The sequence below is a fragment of the Gamsiella multidivaricata genome (assembly GCF_025024155.1).
Source record: "Gamsiella multidivaricata strain RSA 2152 chromosome Unknown BC939scaffold_11, whole genome shotgun sequence".
Classification (NCBI taxonomy): Eukaryota; Fungi; Mortierellomycota; class Mortierellomycetes; order Mortierellales; family Mortierellaceae; genus Gamsiella; species Gamsiella multidivaricata.
Window position 1 is genome coordinate 38,799 of NW_026251719.1, and position 18,225 is coordinate 57,023.

Here is an 18,225-nt window from a genome sequence, read left to right on the forward strand (position 1 = left end):
AGGGGTACCTGGGGGCCGATCCACCCGGCTAAGCTAGGGGAACAAGGGATTATTACCCTTGTTTCGCAGCAAGAGTCGGTGTTTCAAACAACTGACACCATCGCTCGTCTGAATGCCAGGGTGGACAGCAGAAGGATAATGCTCAGATCGTGACTGAAATTGGTTCTGCTCCCCCCCCCCCGCATTTTTTTTTCTGCTTTGTTTTGCTCAGCCTGTGGGCAGCAGACACATTCGGTTAGGCTAGCAGCGATAATTCGCTCAGGCAGCAAGGGTTCATGTCAACCTTGGCACCCTTTACGCTCCTTTCTTCCAACTTGCATCCCTCCTTTTCTCATTCGATTCGGCTGCCACCATTCCCTCTCCCCTCCTCCCTCCTCCCCTCTTCCTCCACTCCACTCTGCATTCACTCCATCCCCCTCCTCATTTTCCACTCCATCCACAGTCTTTTTTCATCCCCCTCTTTTCATCCAACCTGTCATCCAAAGCAACACAGCGACAGGGGCAACCTCTGCCCATCGGGGTGAGTCTTGTTATTGCTGTTGTTGCTGTCGCTGTCCTTCCCTCTCACCCCTCTCTCTTGCTTGCCATTGGAATCAACTAACAACTACGGCAAGCGAAACAAAAGACAAAAAGGAATCGCACATACACGATTTCGCTCGCATACTCTCTCTCTCTCACTTTCACACCTTCACTTTCACACTCTTGCCGCGCTCTGCACCTCAACTAATCCAACCTAATCCTTTGCTTTCTCCCCTTTGCCTTCCTGCCTCCTGCCTTCCTGCCTCCTTGTCCGCCTTCTTCGATACTCCAGCTAGCAATTCTTTGAGCGTTTAGAAAATTCCTTCCTCGACCTCCACTTCAGCTGCGGCGTCTCTGTGGGCCTTGATGGCAATGAACATGGTAAGCCCAAGGAAGATCATGGCTCTCACTTGCTTCAATTGCTTCGTATTGATGACATATCTGCCGCCCTTCCTATTTTGTTGACTCCTCGGCTCAACAACCATAACCGCTGACCCTGACCTCCCTTTCCTCCCGCCGTTTTACCTTCTGAAATATATAGACGGACAGCTGTGGGTCCTCGGGCGACTTTGAGTCCTTCTCCCACTTTGCACACCAGTCGCCGCAACTCGATGTAAGCACCCTTTTTTTTGTTTTTTATCTTTCGACAACCGCTCCCTTTTTATTTTATTTTTTTCTATTTTCATGTTCTCTCCTGGCTTGTATTTATATCTGTCAGCTTGCTAACAAAAGGGACGGACTGGGAATGGTCGTGTTGACAACGCTATTACATGAAGTGCTGCCTTCAACATTCCCGTCCCTTATCTAATTCTTACCATTTTCTCCCCTTCCATTTGGCGCGAGAGACTGACCCTCCCAATATTTCTTTATGCATTCCTCAACCTCTAACCTTTCCATCAAACGCTCTAGTTCTCGTTTCTGTCCTCGCATGACACCTTGAAGGACCATCACGTAAGTTTTTGACTTTGCCCTGAAGCTTTGCCCTGGCTGTGCTGCGTTTTACTCGTTCCGATTTTCTCCAGAATATCGCGGGCAAAAGCGTCAAACTAAGGCTTTGCACCCACAATTAATGACAGGTACCGGCGCTCTTCAACTCAAATCTTCCCGATGACCTGCCCTCTCTCGGTTTGACTGGAGACACTATCATGGATGACACCCACCCCACAGCGGATCAAACAGCACCCAGAAAAAGGATCCGTGGCGAGCGAATTGTCTGGACACCAGAGGAGGACGAGTATCTACGGAGGGCTGTTCAGATCTATGGTGACAAGACTGAAAAGTGGGCAAAGATCGCGGCGTGTGTACCAGGAAGAACCAACAAAAACTGCCGAAAGAGATGGTTTCACTCCCTGGACCCGAGTTTGAAAAAAGGCGGATGGACCGAGGAAGAAGACCACCTGCTCAGGACTGGCGTCGAAAACTTTCGCGGTCAATGGAGTAAAATCGCCGAGCGTATCCAAGGACGAACTGACGACCAATGCGCAAAGAGGTGGCGTGAGAGTCTCGACCCTGAAATCGATCGCGCGGCATGGACGCCCGATGACGACATTCTTCTGCTGAAGAAGTTTGAGGAATATGGCACTCAGTGGCAAAAGATCGCCCTCTCCTTCCCTGGTCGACCTGGCCTTCACTGTCGAAACCGTTGGCGCAAAATTCAACGGAGCCTGAATCACATGGAGCGCGCCAACAAGCGGCGGCGTAACCAATTCAACATTAAGGAAATGCAGTCAGGGACACAGCGTTCGGATGAGTCATCAGGGAGAAGCCGACTACCGTCGTCTGACGAGACGCTGCTCCACGATGCCTTTCTAGATGACCAGTATAACCTTCTGGAAGATAGTAACGACCAGACCGAGGACAGGAACGATTCGAACCCGGACGAGGAACGACCGTATGGCTGTGCAATCCCTGGCTGCAAGTTCGAGAGTTCATCGCCCTCGCTATTGTTCTACCATTTTAAGGCCTCGCACCACGGAACCACTGTCCTCAAACCATTCCGCTGCACCGTGCCAGGATGCGAGGACCGTAAGCGATACAAGAATATCAATGGTCTCCAGTATCATGTTACCCATGCTAAAAACACCCTCGGGCACTCAGGACATGGGAGCACCCAGCAGGACAGTCAGCAGCAGGCGACTGTGTCGTCGCCTGAAACCAAAGCAGAGGATGCGACACCAGATATAACCGCTGCAGGAGATGCTCTCGAACCCTACACCGCATCCTTCAACAGGCCTGTCAGCAAGCCGCTCTCCATTGTTCCAACTCCGGCCGAAATCCAATATCTTATTCCTCCGGCCATGTCCAAGCCTCTGATCACTCACCAGGCATTCAACATTCCCCATACCCCAGAGTCATTGGAGGAACCACTCGTGCCATCTCCGACACTTTCGTTTGAATCTTTGTTGCCCCGATCGCATTCAACATCGCTGCAATGTCCCGAGCTCGGATGCGGGCAAATTTTCCATGTGCTGAATGGACTCACTGCTCATATGGCCAACAACCATGGCCATCAGCATATCACCATGAAGAGCAGCGACATTTCTTTCGGTCCGGACTCGATTGCGATTCCAGAAAACGGTTTCGACGACGTCGACATGGATTTGGGACATCTGGAGAGTTCTCCAACCATTGACACCAACATGTTGTTGATGGACGATGCAGAAATGCAGGCGCAGCTGCAGAAGATTGCCAGCCAGAGCTTTGGACTCGGTCTCGACGTGGAGATGCCCGATACCACGCAAGACCTCGACATTCTCTCGATGAACGAGCTCTTGTTCGCGAACCACATTGCAAACTCACTGAACAACTTCAGCTCGTACAGCAACAGGATCCACTTTGGGACACACATCAATGTCAGCGCAAACGACTCCTTGACCCTCCCCTCGACCCCGGTGACGTCTGCAAATGTGAGTCCGAGAATGATGGCGATCAACATTCCAGCAGATATTATCGCACCCGTCATGGAAGAACAGATCGCTACCACTGGCACTGTGGCGGTGAAGAAGTTTCCTTGCTTATCGATGGAGTGCTCAAAGTCATATGGAAGCAACAGCGCCATGAGGGCTCATATGCGGCACGAGCACCCTGGCGTGCATATCAAGCCGGGCAAGGCAGTGAGCGCGAGTGCCAGTCCACCAGCTATGGAATTGGTGTCGGCTCCTCAATCGCCTGGAACGGCCATAACAGCGACAGGGAGCACAATGTCAAAGCAGCAGAAGCAAAGCTCGCAGAAAAGGACGGATGATTCGTCCGAGAAGCCGTTCAAGTGTCTGGTTCCAGGATGCGGAAAGGGTTATACCAACATCAATGGGCTAAAGAACCATCTTCTTCAGGCACATGGGTCTACCCCAAAGAAGGGCGCCAGTGCATGAGAACCTGTCACGACTGTTCCTTCCTCTTTCTCCTCCCATTCTCCCACTTTACTTCAAAAACGATCTCTCCTCATTAATCCTTCTTGCCCTTTGCCTTCCTTGTATTTTTTTTCTTTTCTTTTCTTTTTTTTTTTCTTTTTTTTTTTTCCTTTTTTTTTTTCTTTCTTTTTTTTTCGACAAAGACCAACGCGGCAAGACTTGTAAATAAAACTGCGTTTGACGTCCTGTTGAGAAAGATTGCTATTTCTAGCTAGGGGCTATGCACCTACGAAAAAAAAAAAAACGTGTTTGGGGCCGAAAAAAAACGCGTTTTTGCTCCCGGTTGACTTGCTTGGGGAAATCGACGGGTGGATCTCCCATCCCTTGCCTCTTCAACATGTAAAGTGTCAATGAGAAAGTCCCAATGTGGTGTCTACAATTGACCATCAAAAAGCTAGTGATCGACGCTCCTTTCATTTTATACATGCAGAAACAACGCGTCTTCGGGGGGGGGGCGGTTGCTTAAGAACGGCGACTATAGTCCTAATATCAGTTTATCCACGGCGAGGTCATCTTAGTCTCGCGCGAGACTTTATGTTGTGTGGTGGTGAGCCTTAAAGTAGGCCATATCATCCATACACACATCCACACACGTACACATCCACATATTCACACACACGTATCTGTCAAACAATCAGAGGCAACACTCGCTCCTATGCTCGTTTTTTTTATCTTGCATGATGATCAAACCTATGGCACAAACAGTATTCGGATGATACGCGATTTGGTAACGAGATCACCGCGTCGAGCAAACCATTCGTATTATGGCAATTGGTAAGAGTGGCAGTGGCGGTGGGTATGGTGGAGGATGTCGCAGTAATGGTGGCTATAGTAGCTACGGCTTTTTTTTATTTGGATTAGTTTTGCCTGATGTGGATTCGGTTGAATAAAGCAGTTTTCTTGTCGCATGCGTTCGGTTAATTACAGCCTGACAAAGCATTTCATTTTAAGCGACAAGCGAACCAATATATCTCCAAAATGAATAGCGGATTAACCGAATACTGCTATTATCCCTCTTCGATCTCGGTTATAGAACAGTTTCCGTCTAAAAACTTCTCGTGTGCTGGGGGACGTATTGTTGAGAGAGTTTTACGCAGAAGGAAAAAGGGCAAGAGATTGCTGGGATGGGAGACCTGTCAGTTGGGGGAATGCGCCGTTGCCCAAGCGATCGGACACATCCATTGATGCGCAAAGGGGGGGTATTTATTAGATGAATGCGGTTTACAAAGAATCGAACGGTATGGTGCGCAGGACGCTATGATACTAATCAAACAAGTAGAAAAGAAAATGCAAAGACTATACAAAGACGGAGTACACGAATTTTACTCATTGCCGCTTGCGGAGGATAGCTCCCGCCCATCCGACGACAAACACCGCCGGGGGCACCGCTTTCTGCTCCTCCACCACCTGTGCCAACGTCCCCAGCGTCGCGTCCATAGTCCGCTCATTCGGGCAATGTGCGTTCTCCACGATCACCACAGGCACATCTGCAGGCCATCCCAGTGCTCCTGATTGCATCCGTTCCGAGATCTCCTTGGCTTTACCTACGCCCATAAGAATCACCACGGTCTTCTTGTCGTCATATGTCGGGAAATTCTCTGGCAGGACTCCACCCTTGGCCTGTGCGGTCGTAATCACGACCTGATCTGCGGATCCTCGGTGCGTCAATGGAACATGTGCCGCCAAGGGTGCCGACAGCGCAGATGTGATGCCGGGGACGACTTCGGTCTCGAATCCGAGCTCGCGGAAATACAGTATCTCTTCAGCGCCGCGACCAAAGATGAAGGGATCACCCTGCTTTAGTCGGACGACGGTCTTCCCCGCCTGTAGGCCCTGAAGACACCATTCGTTGAGCTGGTCCTGGATATAGTCCGATGTCTTGGAGACTGGAATCGAATCATGTTGAGGTTCCAGAGGCAAGGAGGCACGTTTCTTGGGTGCGATACGGACCTCGCCCTTGGCAAGGTCGATCACACTCATAGGGATCAGGCGGTCTGCAACGACAAGATCGGCTTCTTCCAAAAGTCGGATAGCCTTGAGCGTCAGCAGTTCAGGATCGCCGGGTCCGGCGCCAACGAGAATCAATCGGGCGGTCTTTGGGTGTGTCGGTGGACCCTGCTTTTGCGTGGTATCAGCTGTTGTTGAGACCACTTGGTTCTTGACAGGGGTGGTGAGTGCAGTCACGCACTCTGTGTCACCGCCGTTCATTTCTTTTTTGTCAGCACTGCTGTAGACTGTCGTCTGGTGCTCCTGTTCCTGCTGCAATCTCTCCTGGACTTGCGCATGCGAGTACACAAGATTCGGTTTAAAGCCCGATAGAACTACTTTGATACTCTTCTCATCCAACATCGCCAGATCCTCCATCTTCCACTGTTCACACACTCGACTCATCCACTGCATCCGCTTCGGCCCCAGTTCCGGGCCTGGAGCCATCTTCCGAAGAGTCGCTCTCAGAATGCCGACCTGTTCAATGGCGTCTCCGACACGAGGGGGCAGATGATCCGCAATGTGGCGTCGGACCAGGTTCGCAAGCTTGGGTCCCTTTCCGGAGGTCGAGACGGCGACTTGGAGGTTCTTGTCACGATGTGTGGAGCAGAAGTAGAAGTCGCATTGCGGGGGTACGTCTGCGATGTTGACGGGGATGCGCAGCCTTCTGGAGAGGTGATAGATGTGTGTTGAGAGAGGGATGTCATCGATCGCGGAGAGGACCATATCGACGGCGGGTTCACTATAGCTGGTCTCGTCACCGTCGTCGTCCTCGCTGCTGTCACTGTGGCTGTGAGGGCGTCCATTCGTGTATTCATGCACACCGTTGCCATAGCTGTTCATATGAGCACCTCCGTTTGTGTGATGGTGTCCGTTTGCCTGAGATCCTGCTCCCGAAACTGTGTGCTCTCCGAATCGAGTGGTCAGGTCTGAATCCTGAAAGGGTCGTCGTACCAGGCGAGTGTTCTCTGGGTGGTCCTGAATGTGTTGCTGGACAGTTTCGGAGAGTTCTTCGGTCTCGGGACAGATCACTGTGACCCTGGCATCGGCTTCGAGGACATTGACAAGACCTAGCACGGGTGAAAATGTAAAAATCGGTTGCGGTTAATAAAAAAATAAAATAAATAAATTAAAAAGGAGGGGGGAAGCAAACTTACGACCGGCAGCGACGAATCCTCCACCGATAATGAGGACGTGCTTGTGCTTGATCTGCCAGGCAAGGATCAGGGAGGCTCCAGGGCGGATGGGATCAATTGCGGAGCGGACCATGTGTGAAATAGGATGCGGATGAGTGGAAACGATGAAGAAAGAAAAAGGAGAAAGAAGAACGAGTTGAAGAGAAGAAAAAGAGTAAAAATGGAGGGGATTGAAGAATGAAAAGAGAGATAGCGATGTTGCGCAAGGTGACGAGGATCGTGGTGACTAAAAGAACCCCAATTGATGTGATCGACAGGGCAAAGCAAAGACGAGAAGACACAGGTTGCTCGTGTCCGTGACGGCCGATGGCACCATTTTGCCGTATCTGTTCCTCGATGGCGAAAGGCGTTTTATGATTGGGAGCCAATCACTTTGTCGCCATGAGCTTAAAACTGGAATTACTAATTTAGTGGCGTAGTTTCTGTAAATGTAACTTGTTGCAAATAAAGAGGCAGTAGATTGATCTTTGCTCTCATAGCCCCGCTCGACAGGGTAAGCAGATAGGCCCTTCGCACAACAACAGAAGCGATCGACCATGTGAGCGGGGCTCGATTGTGCAATTGTGTCCACAGAGGAATGAAAATCGATAACATGCGGATCTCATCTTGCTGTGTCCATGTGTCCACAATAGCAATAGGTAAAAAGATAGACGAATCCATTGATTACTACGGTTGCAAGTACAGTACAATGGATATTGAACCCCTCGGGCCATGCTGGGAATCCGAGAGGTTCTTTTTGTGTATTTGTTTTTGCATCTTTCCTCTGCAGCCAGTGGAATGGAGGGATGCCATCACGTGGCCCGTGCATGGCCATTGCTTGGTTGCTGTGCGCATCTTTTGCAGCCTCGGAGCGCGGAGGATTGCCAAAACCTTTTACACTTTTTTACACTCAACAGCTTTTAAAGGGTACCTTTGTCCCTTTGACCTTCCTTTTCCCTTTCCTCTTTCCGGCGCCCGAAACTTTCCTCATTCACTCTCCTCTCCTTTCCTTTCCTTTCCTCCTCTCTTTCTTCATTCATTCGTTCATTCATCGCCTGAATCGCACGAGGCGGGAACACGGCGACCATGGAGCATTCTTATCAGGACACTTGTCGAGGTGACAGCATAGCTGCCATTATACCTACAGAGGAAGCAGACCCTCTCCTCCGCAAAAGCGCCAGCGATGGCAGCAGTAGCATTGAGACTCGACGCGCTACTCAGCGTTCCCTGGGCTTCAAAAATGTCGTAATTTATGTCCTCATTTTCCTGAACCTTGTCCTGCTCACGAAACTGTGCTCGACGTATTCGCACCAACAACAGAACTACAGGATATTCGCGCTCGATGAGAAAGAACCGGACCGCGGACACGAGCACGGAGGAGAGGATGCAACATCAATCAGCTTCTGGCTAAAGATGGGCTTGATTGTGCTTCTAGTCATGATCGGTGGTATCTTTGCAGGTATGTTGTTGTTGTTGTTGTTGCTTATTTAGATCATGACACCAAAATGAGCAAAACGAGTCCACGCGCTTCACAAAAGCCTTATTTATCCTATGAGCGCACGACACTAGTTCATTCGCGGAGACATCTTTTGAGCTTTTCTCACGCTCCCTCTCTCATTTCTTTTGTACTGTTAGGACTGACAATTGGGTTAATGGGCCTTGACGAGACCAATTTACACGTACTCATGGCCTCGGGATCGCCTGAAGAGCAGGTTCATGCCGAAACCGTCTTTACGCTTCTGTCGCGTGGAAAGCACTGGGTGCTAGGTAATAACTCTAAACATCATAAGCAACTACGCTCACTATCTTCAAATTTTAACCAATCGCCGTTTTTTATGTGCTTCATCAATTAGTAACGTTACTACTGGGAAATGTCATCGTGAATGAGACGTTGCCCGTTGTACTGGACTCTGAACTTGGAGGAGGCGTCGTTGCTATTCTGATTTCGACCATGCTGATCGTCATCTTTGGAGAGTAAGTTTGTATTGCTTGATGACAGGGATGCCTGACTTCTGAAGAAAAAAAAAAGTCCTTAAGCTGTGGCTCCTGATAATCTCACCATGATAGAATTATTCCTCAGGCCGTGTGTGCTCGCTATGGACTCGCTATTGGGTCATACTGCGCTAAGCCCATGATCATCGTCATGTATATTATGTCTCCCATCGCTTACCCGATCGCCCTGCTTCTCGACGCATGGTTGGGCGTACATCATGGAACAACTTACAGGAGGACAGAACTCAAGACGCTCGTGTCCCTGCACCAGGTCGATGGCATCGGCGAGCTGACGGACGATGAAGTGACCATCATTGCTTCGGTACTGGATCTCAAGGGGAAATCTGTATCACAGATCATGACGCCCCTTGAGGATGTCTTCACATTGAGCGAGGATGCCATTCTGGACGAGGAACTCATGGAAGAGATCGTCTCTGCAGGCTACTCACGCATTCCAATCTATCGCCATGACGACCCCAGCAATTTCATCGGTATGCTACTTGTAAAGCGCCTAATCACCTACGATCCAGAGGACCATATCGCCGTCAGACACTTTACAATCAACTCGCTCCCGGAGGCCGCGCCCGATACCAGCTGTCTCGATATCTTGAATTTCTTCCAGGAAGGACGGTCTCACATGGCGATGGTGACCTCGGAGCCTGGTGGACTTGGTGTGCCCGTTGGTGTGATCACGCTCGAGGATGTGATTGAGGAGCTTTTGGGAGAGGAAATTGTGGACGAATCGGATGTGTATGTGGACGTCCATAACAAGATTAAGGTGATCCGGAAACCGGTCAGGACTAGCAATATGATCAAGAACCTGAAAACTCTTCTACGGTCGCCGGCGATCAGCAATGCTGCTACGCCGCTCCTGGGCCCCAGTGGAACGTTCGTGGCTAATACCCAGGGCGCGTCGGCAGCAGGTACTCCAAGATTAGGGGAGTGCCGAGTGCCTATGCCAGCTGAAAATCAGAGCTACTATATGGCCACAGGAAAGACAATTTTGCAGTCAAGGACGACGTCTTTTGTAGGCGCTGCCGGAGAGACTCGACCGTTGCTAGATGTCAATGCCGGCAGACATGAGTGCGAGTTCAGGACTGGATCATTTTCGAAGGGCGACCATTCGTCATCTATTGGACGGCATCATGAACCACAGCAGGAACAAGTCCGTCAAAGGCCACGCCCAATGGAGGAGGCATCCGGCGTGTATTTCAAGGAACAGCTGGGGCAGGGAGCCCGCAGTGCGGCTATGTCGCCATTACTGCCACTGGCAGAGGCTGCCCAGATTGAGTCGCCTGCCATTTCTGTTAGATCCACAGGTGCATCCTCTGAAACGACCACAGCGAATGCAACAACAGAACCAACAACACCAGCGTCGTCTGCAATGGGTACACCGTCGGTCAAGCGCGCGACTGTATACTCGGGGCTGGGATTAGACGGAATCGATACTAGTGCTGTGCCACCAAAGTTGGCGGACGGGGTGCCATCACCTGCACCGTCCACAGGGTCCTCTAAAAAGAAGAAGAAAAAGAAACGGTCGAACATGTAGTACCGTTTTTATTTATTTTTTGGACAGCCAAATTTACTCAAGGCATACATCCCTCACACCCAGACACTATACTCATGCACATAGCCATCTTCCACATCGCATACTACCCACCCTATAACCGCCGACCGCATCGCATTTCACATTATCATCATCATCCGAACTTTACGCGTTTTACACAACATATGGCGCGTTGCATCTGTTTTGCGTGCTGCAGCTAGATTATTCTATAGAAAACTTTTTTTGGATACTACGCCCCATTGCACGACAACGCAACGTCTTATAGACATCCAGGTGCTTTTCCGTAGGTTCCGTAATAAATTACAGAGTATACATAAAGTAAGTACAGATCGTATGTTGTACAACAGTGTTTTCGCAATAAGTGTGAACGGTTCGTATTTTTGAACAGTAAGGCTTTTCAATTCTGGTCTCAACGGTCTTTATACAGCTTGTTTGCTGTGCAATATAGAGCCGTACCAGCATAGGCATGACGCTTTACAGTGAGGATCGTTACCCGTTGATGCCCGACCTGGAGCTAAAAGAGCGCTGAGTTGTGTTCATTATAAAAGAGCATGCAATTCACAAGGCCGCTTTACCCTGCCCTTGTTTCCTGCTCCCTTCCAATACGCCTTCCTCCTCTTTTTTCATTGCCCATGTATGTTTTTATTTTTGTTATTCTTTCCCTTGATAGGTTTGGTTACTATAATATCTGCCACGAAAGGGTCCGCTAACTGCGGTATCGGAGGAGCTTACGACCTTACTGTCTACGCTGTCTTCAGCAGCTGCATTGGACAGCTTGTCGACAAACTCGGTGGCGAATCCAGAAGGCCAATCCGGCCCATCTTTTTTTAACAGCTGTAGAGCATCGTATCATGTGCAAACAGACGTTCTACAGAGGTTGTTCCGACTAGCAAGAAACTCTGGAAACTCCAAGACTTTGTCTCCACATAACTGCACAAGTCCTGAAGCACTCTGGTGTTATAAATGCATCGGTCGTTTACGCGGACGGGCGACTTTAGTATAAGGAGTTCCCAAAGAGGGATCGGAAGTGACGTCGCAGAGACGACTCGACGTTGTCTTTCGCCGCCAAACTGCATGAGGCTGAAGGGTCGCCCCAAATAAGAAGAACTACGGTGTCCTCGCAAGCACCGTTGAGCGCACGGATTTAGAACTCCATTGCCAGATACAAAACTTCATTAGAATTATACAACATCCCTTACACCTTGACTCTGTCCTAGAGTTTTCCCTCTATGTATTATCCTCTATAGTCTGTCTCTGTCTCATCGACCTTTCTTTCCATCGCAAGCTACACATTAGAATCCGAAGAACGCTGGCATACCACTCTGTAGAAAAAAAAAAAAAAAGAATGTTCCTGGTTGAAAGCATTTTTTTAGGAAGCGCGACTCGAAGAGCGTCTGCACACATACCGTACTGGCGATTCGAATGTTTCGCAAAGAATCAATTTCTCTATAATGTTAGCTGAAGGTTGCGGAACAAAATATCGATAGCTCTTGCTAAAACCAATATATCTGCGTTGACAAAAGTATGGCCAAGATACATTGGTCCAAAGACTAGTAGTTTTCGAGACCGAGTATGGCGGCTTGAAGACCATCTTGTAATTACCGATATGGAGCATTCAAATACATGGAAAATTATATTAAAAGTACTGGGCTGAGCAACGGGAAGGTCCTGGCGGAGTTGAAAGGTGAGGATAATGGCCTTGGTATTGAATGTAGAAGAAGGAAGAGTGAAATAGGGAATGATGAGGTGGCTCGTTCTGCGGAAGCAGAGGCGGTGTTTCTTATGCTGCATTCATCCGCTTAGAAATTGATCTGAGGAGCAAACGGAAGCTGCTGTGCTAGACTAGCATTTGAACCCACGATGAAGGCGTTTCCCTCTGGAATTATGATTTGCGCATATTTTTTTTTTGCTTGGAACTGGAAGGTGATTTACCAGGGTTGTTTTGAACAATTGGCACTCGATTTTTTTTTTATCCTCGAATTCTACATGTAGTCTTCATTGCTCATTTTCTAACAGTAATATAGGCTCTTTACTTGCAGTGCGAATAGTACCTTGTGGTCTAAATGATTTGTGGCTAGAAGCGTGTTTGTCAGAACGCTAGGAGTCTAGAGTCCATACATGAAAATATGAAAACTATTGAAGCGTGTCAGGACAAGTAAGAAAGACATGGGGAAGGTGTAACAGTAGCGATTGAGCGCCGAGCTACTTCTACATACGCTGGGTATTCGCTTGTGGCTAAGTGCTTTGTCCACTGCGCTGTGCCGCCGCCTTAAATGCCACTACGTCTGATCAACGATAGGAACTCTTCCCTCGTCTTGGCGTTATCTCTGAAGACTCCGAACATGGAGCTGGTAATCGTTTGGCTGCCTGGCTTTTGTACTCCTCGCATCACCATGCAGAAATGGCTACGTTCCATAATGCAAAGGGTTAAAGTACGCATGGTTAGCTAGCATTCATTAAAATTGATGCAACGCGATCTCTTAAGCCATTAGAACAGGTCCTGCATCCTTACCTAGCCTCCATAACAACAGCGACTCCTTGGGGGCTCAGCAACTCCTGCAATGCGATGGCGACCTGCTTGGTAAGACGCTCTTGAACTTGGAGGCGACGGCTGAACATCTCTGCCAAGCGGGCGATCTTGCTTAGTCCTACAACCTTGCCGTTCTCGGGAATGTAGCCAATGTGGATCTGTACACATAAGTCCACAGTAAAAGAATGTCAATAGAGGCAATACTAGCAGGCTTTCATTCGTCCACATCACTTTCTCCGACATGTTGCATCTCTGACCTTGCCCGTGAAGGGGACCATATGATGTTCGCACAGCGAGAAAACATCAATATTCTTGACAATCACCATCTCATCGTGATCTATAGAGTCAGAGATCTCCAGGCTAGTACCATTTCGTCTTAATATCAACTGTACGATCCAAAATCCGCCAGTCCCAGTGCCACGAAGTACCTTCTTGGAATAGAGCCTTGTTCATGAGATCTATCGGAGAAAGAAAAATAAAGAAGGGCGCCAGGTCAGCTGTGATTCACACTACCTCTACTTTTTTTCGAAGAGAACTGGGCTCTCCTTAAGATCCATTGAGGTCCTTACGGGTGACGCTCTCCTCATAGCCCTTGGAAAAGAACATGAGTGCCTTGGCATAACGCTCTGGGGTCTTGAGAAGTCCCTCGCGATCAGGATCCTCCCCAATGCATTCCAAAATTGTGCGGACGGCTCCGGAAATCTTGTTGATCCTAGCTGCACGCGACTCTTCAGTGTCCTCTCTGCGCTCACGGGCTCCGATACCTATATGAAAGGACCAACATTAACGGTCAGATATGTCGTTCCTAACGCAGTAAACGTAAGATAACATTAATGAACTTACTTGGGAAACTGAGACCGTCAAAATCGATTGGAGAAGGACCACGGGCATGAGGAGACTCTGCTTGCATGTAGCTGCGTCCAGGGGTGCGGGAGTGTCCTGTTAACGCATGGCTCACGATCGCTTGTGTGGCAACCTTGGGATGGACAAGTCTATTTGGATACCCAACAAAAAAAAAAACGTTGTATTAGGGTAGATGTTATTACGCCGTTGAGCCGTGGGAATACTAGTGTGAGATCAGTCAGCGAGCAGATCAGATGAGGTGGCATGATGCGCATTGGCTGATCCTGATCTGGACTAATTCCGATCCTATTCCTGATTTCATTCCTGACTCTAGTATGATCGTTACTCATTCCGCCCTCGGTATGATCTCCGCAATCATGAGCGATGAGCTTACTCCAGCTCCGCAAAGGACAGCGATGCGGGGTAAGTTTTTTTTTTTTTCTTTTTTTGCTTGCTTGAGTTCCTGCTGCTACAGTTACAGATCTTACTCAACTTGATCAGCTGCTGCCGCTGTAGGCTTCATGAGGTTGGCCATATCGAGAAGAAGGAAGGAAGGGAGCGAAGGATCAAGGCGATGAAGGGGGTGTCTTTTGTCGAGGGAGTAAAGGAGCAGAGGGAAGAAGAAAGAAAAAAATTGCGCCGTCCGTGTTAGCGAGCCAGTCATTGACGGAAGAAATTATAACTCTGCTGTTCCTTGTGGAGAAAAGGCTGTTCTCATTGGGCAGCGCCTAGTGCCACGCGGCAGACCAGTCTTACACACGATCGGAATCGTATACGCCAAACCCCTCCTGCCAGTGCATCGTTGCAGGGTTCCTCCCATACACCTGCCCAAGGCTACACTCATATTTAACCCATGCTACCGCACAAAAGACCCCTACTTGATTCATTTTAGCTATCTATCTGTCCTATGGCCCTATGCCGCAATCTCCACTGATGTCCATAATGTGGCATGCCCTCAGCACGCAGACCATCGAGTTTTGTTCAGTTGACAGTGAAGCTGTTGCTCAAACTCGACGAGGGGTGGGCGAGAGAATACCACACAACACAGGGATACTGGTCATAGGGTGGATAAATTCCGCCCAAACTCATTGGCCTGCTGTACATTTTAGCCAGGAGAGAGAATGGCAAGTCACCATTCTTGCCAGATGAACATGGCATATTGGCTACTGATAGACTGGAGCATCGTATTTTGCCACCAAAAAAAAAAAAAAAAAAAAAAAAAAACGCGTTGATGAATCTGAAACGCGCTAAGTGGCTGTGTAAGCTGCGGCTAGACAGAGACGCGTTGTGCTGATGGTGACCCCATCACAGCGGGAAAGCATGTTGTGTCCCAACAAAAGGGTGCAGTTTCCGTGGTGTGCAAATACCTATCGCTAGGAATGCATTGATACAGCTAACGGTATGCATGCATGCATAACCAAAGGCTTCGTGTTTGCTGCTCTGTGGCACATGCGAAGAACGGCTGGGTGTAAATGCCAAAAGAGCAATAAAAACGATCTAGGGCATCCCCAGCCAGAAATAACCAGCACACAAAGCAGGTGCAGCTGCACCTTATCTTTTTCTGTCATGACAATGGCACAAGGACAATATATTCTCCTACTGTTTACAGGCTGCTTTCCCGCTCTTTCTTCCCTATCACTCTCCACTTCACTCATTACTGCTCCCCTTCCATTGACACTCATCTGTTAGCACCCATCCGGCAGCTCCATCAGCCTCGTTTTGTCACTTGCGTCGATCATTCTCATTCTCATTCTCATCTCTCCGAAGCACACCTTTCCTTGAACACATACACCTCCTTCGACCTGACTGTATTCTCTCTCCTCTTTGTACTTGAAAACACCTATTCACACTACCTCCCCCGCTTCCACTTCACTCTTTTTTCCCATCCATGTCGTCAAAGAGGTCTTTCCAGCAGCGCGAGGAGGAGCCATGGCTGCGATATCCAGACCCGCAAAGCACCACCAGGGATTACAGCCGCTCCTCCGCGGCTTCCTTTTCTTCGGCATCGCCCAGGCATCAGTCCTCTAGCTCGTTCGAGCGCACTCGCCAGGACCGCCTCAACCGCTACAGCTTTCCATCCCATTCGACTCCGCAACTGCAGTCCTACCGACCAGAGACCTTCTCTATCTCAACAACCCCTTCCACTTCGAAACACAAGCGCTCCTTGTCCAAATCGAACGCGTCCCCAACCTCGACATATCATCATGGGGAGACCGACCCTACTTATCGCTTCCCCCAACCCGCCTACCGATCGTCTTTTTCTTCTAGGAAACATCCCCAGCCTCGTACCCTCTCCGAAGAACTATCCATGGCTCTGCAGCAAAGCCCCGAAGACAGTCTCCCCTCCCCAATTACCCCTTCACTCGTCCCCTCGAGTCCTGCGGACATGCCCTCGCTCTCATCCTCGTCCTCGTCTTCAACTCTCTCCTCAGGACACTTTCCACTCTTTAAGCCCTCTTTCTCGAGTCTGCAGAACCAAGGCTCAGGTGGACATCAAAAGCCAAGACCATCCCCTCTGTCTTTGCACACCAGCAACACACATGGCCAAGAGGTTGGATCAGGAGGAGTGCATCTAGAAGGAAGGGCGAGCCCCTCGTTTTCGGTCCGTCCTAGTAGTCCCACCTCCGCCCTCAGCGGCGACTCGACCACGGCTACAGACATTGCTGGCTCGCCACGTGCGGCATCTGCAACCGTAGCCGCAAACCTGGATGGGTCCTCGCCTCTACTGCCTCGATCCAGCCTGTATCAGAACAATTTCGGAACCATGTCCTCTGCAGCGTCCATCTCTGACTCCTCTTACTACTCGAACACCTCTTCACCCAGCACCTTGACTTCACCCTGTTCAGCGCTTTGCCATCATAGTCGTTCTCGCTCTCGCCATCACCACCCAGCTTGCCAACATCACACAGATCTGCAGCAGTCAGCACCAGAGTTAGAGTCAGAACCTATAGTGCAGCATGGACCCAAGCCCGGGCGCGCTACCAAGGGTGTTCATCGCTTTGGACTACCTCAGTTCCGCCCAGAGATCGATGACTCCCACTTTGGAACCGTCGCGATTATGAAGACGACTTCGACTTCGACGTCCGGTTCAGGATACGGTATTCAACGTGCCAGTCGGGATGATGATGATTATTTGGACGAACCTGGGACGTACGAACCACCGAAGAAGCGATTGCGATCAACCGCTTCGATGTTGCTGGATGCTGCGGTGGAAACGGTGATCTTTACAGGAGCTGTTGCGTTGTCGGCCTACCAATTGTTGACGGGCAAGGGCAGGCTGGGTCATTCCAAGCAGTCGTCAATGGCTTCAAACGATGCGGATAATGCAACTGCAACAGGAGAGACCTCCAAGGCACAAGAAGAAGACCCCATGGAAGAAAAACTGGCATTGGTAAGTCCCCTTTTTATCTTAAGATTCTGTACAGACCGAGGCTGTCATGGTTGTTGGTCACAGCGTACCACGCGTTGCAGGATCATGTCTGCTATTCTTGCAGCCTTGGCGATGAAGGAAAGCATGCAGGACGCAACGACTGAACATGCTCGGTCAATTTCAATTGTGGTCTGAGCACTTTGGAAGGCAGCATTTAAAGTCGCTCACTATTTTTATCCTTCCTCATCTCCGACTGTTGCAAATAGCAAATGGATACGTCCGCTGTAGCAACACCGCGCGCACAACGTCCTTATTCCTATGCGGGTACGACGGCAAGATCTACGCGCACCGGCGGATACCATAAGGCCAGGACACCGCGCGTATACAGATCGCGACAGTCCTACATGTCCTCAGGAAATCTGGGCCATTCACGTACGCTCTCGATGCCTGTACGGCCCAACACTGGCACTGAAGACACGGATGAAGCATTTTTGAGGATGGAGGCTCAATTGAACAGCCTCATCGCTGAAGGAAAGCGGGCATTGAACAGCAGGATCGAGGTCTGGGACGAGGAATAATACAACATGACATATATCACGGTTGACAGCCATTGCCATCAAATACTACTGTCCCCAAGGCCTGCAGCCACGACAGTAGACATATAGCCGTTTCAATAATACAAAAGTGATCCTATTTATTCTTGTGTGAACGACGAATGGTGCATTGGTGCGAAAGCAAAGATATCCGATACACATGAAGCTAGGCGATGTCTGAATAGTGCAAACGGACTCCAATTGATCACCTTCAAGAAAATATCACAGCGGGAGCGCCAT

The 18,225-nt window shown here is 49.5% G+C and overlaps 5 protein-coding genes across 5 annotated transcripts; 3 read left to right on the forward strand and 2 right to left on the reverse strand.

Annotated features, from left to right (window-relative positions):
- The first annotated feature begins 1,344 nt into the window (after window positions 1-1,344).
- On the forward strand, window positions 1,345-3,992 carry BC939DRAFT_23276 (uncharacterized protein). Its single transcript, XM_051550871.1, has 2 exons — window positions 1,345-1,470; window positions 1,596-3,992. The coding sequence occupies exon 2, from the start codon at window positions 1,665-1,667 to the stop codon at window positions 3,888-3,890; it is 2,226 nt and encodes a 741-aa protein (XP_051415403.1). The 5' UTR covers window positions 1,345-1,470; window positions 1,596-1,664; the 3' UTR covers window positions 3,891-3,992.
- Window positions 3,993-5,255: 1,263 nt separating this feature from the next.
- On the reverse strand, window positions 5,256-7,184 carry BC939DRAFT_500179 (tetrapyrrole methylase; the record flags this gene model as incomplete). Its single annotated transcript, XM_051560014.1, has 2 exons — window positions 5,256-6,985; window positions 7,073-7,184. The coding sequence occupies 2 exons, from the start codon at window positions 7,182-7,184 to the stop codon at window positions 5,256-5,258; spliced, it is 1,842 nt and encodes a 613-aa protein (XP_051415404.1).
- An 803-nt stretch (window positions 7,185-7,987) lies between these two features.
- Window positions 7,988-10,631, forward strand: BC939DRAFT_510101 (uncharacterized protein; the record flags this gene model as incomplete). Its single annotated transcript, XM_051561090.1, has 4 exons — window positions 7,988-8,549; window positions 8,726-8,857; window positions 8,944-9,064; window positions 9,158-10,631. The coding sequence occupies exons 1-4, from the start codon at window positions 8,177-8,179 to the stop codon at window positions 10,629-10,631; spliced, it is 2,100 nt and encodes a 699-aa protein (XP_051415405.1). The 5' UTR covers window positions 7,988-8,176.
- Window positions 10,632-12,501: 1,870 nt separating this feature from the next.
- Window positions 12,502-14,182, reverse strand: BC939DRAFT_23343 (GTP cyclohydrolase I). Its single transcript, XM_051550882.1, has 6 exons — window positions 14,023-14,182; window positions 13,749-13,943; window positions 13,608-13,637; window positions 13,437-13,516; window positions 13,162-13,337; window positions 12,502-13,054 (listed from the first exon to the last, which is right to left on the reverse strand). The coding sequence occupies exons 1-6, from the start codon at window positions 14,087-14,089 to the stop codon at window positions 12,919-12,921; spliced, it is 684 nt and encodes a 227-aa protein (XP_051415406.1). The 5' UTR covers window positions 14,090-14,182; the 3' UTR covers window positions 12,502-12,918.
- On the forward strand, window positions 14,179-17,704 carry BC939DRAFT_23364 (uncharacterized protein). Its single transcript, XM_051550886.1, has 2 exons — window positions 14,179-14,445; window positions 15,923-17,704. Exons 1-2 carry the CDS (start codon window positions 14,407-14,409, stop codon window positions 17,585-17,587), a joined length of 1,704 nt encoding a protein of 567 aa, XP_051415407.1. The 5' UTR covers window positions 14,179-14,406; the 3' UTR covers window positions 17,588-17,704.
- The last annotated feature ends 521 nt before the right edge of the window (window positions 17,705-18,225 follow it).

Bases quoted from the DNA above. Each gene is read 5' to 3' on its own strand.
- BC939DRAFT_23276 (XM_051550871.1), top strand. From the start codon at position 1,665: ATGGATGACACCCACCCCACAGCGGATCAAACAGCACCCAGAAAAAGG.
- BC939DRAFT_23343 (XM_051550882.1), bottom strand. From the start codon at position 14,089: ATGCAAGCAGAGTCTCCTCATGCCCGTGGTCCTTCTCCAATCGATTTT. The intron at 13,517-13,607 runs GTACTTCGTGGC...CTGACTCTATAG, and splicing joins CAAGGCTCTATTCCAAGAAG to ATCACGATGAGATGGTGATT. The intron at 13,338-13,436 runs GTCAGAGATGCA...TTATGTGTACAG, and splicing joins TGGTCCCCTTCACGGGCAAG to ATCCACATTGGCTACATTCC.
- BC939DRAFT_23364 (XM_051550886.1), top strand. From the start codon at position 14,407: ATGAGCTTACTCCAGCTCCGCAAAGGACAGCGATGCGGG. The intron at 14,446-15,922 runs GTAAGTTTTTTT...ATGTCGTCAAAG, and splicing joins GCAAAGGACAGCGATGCGGG to AGGTCTTTCCAGCAGCGCGA.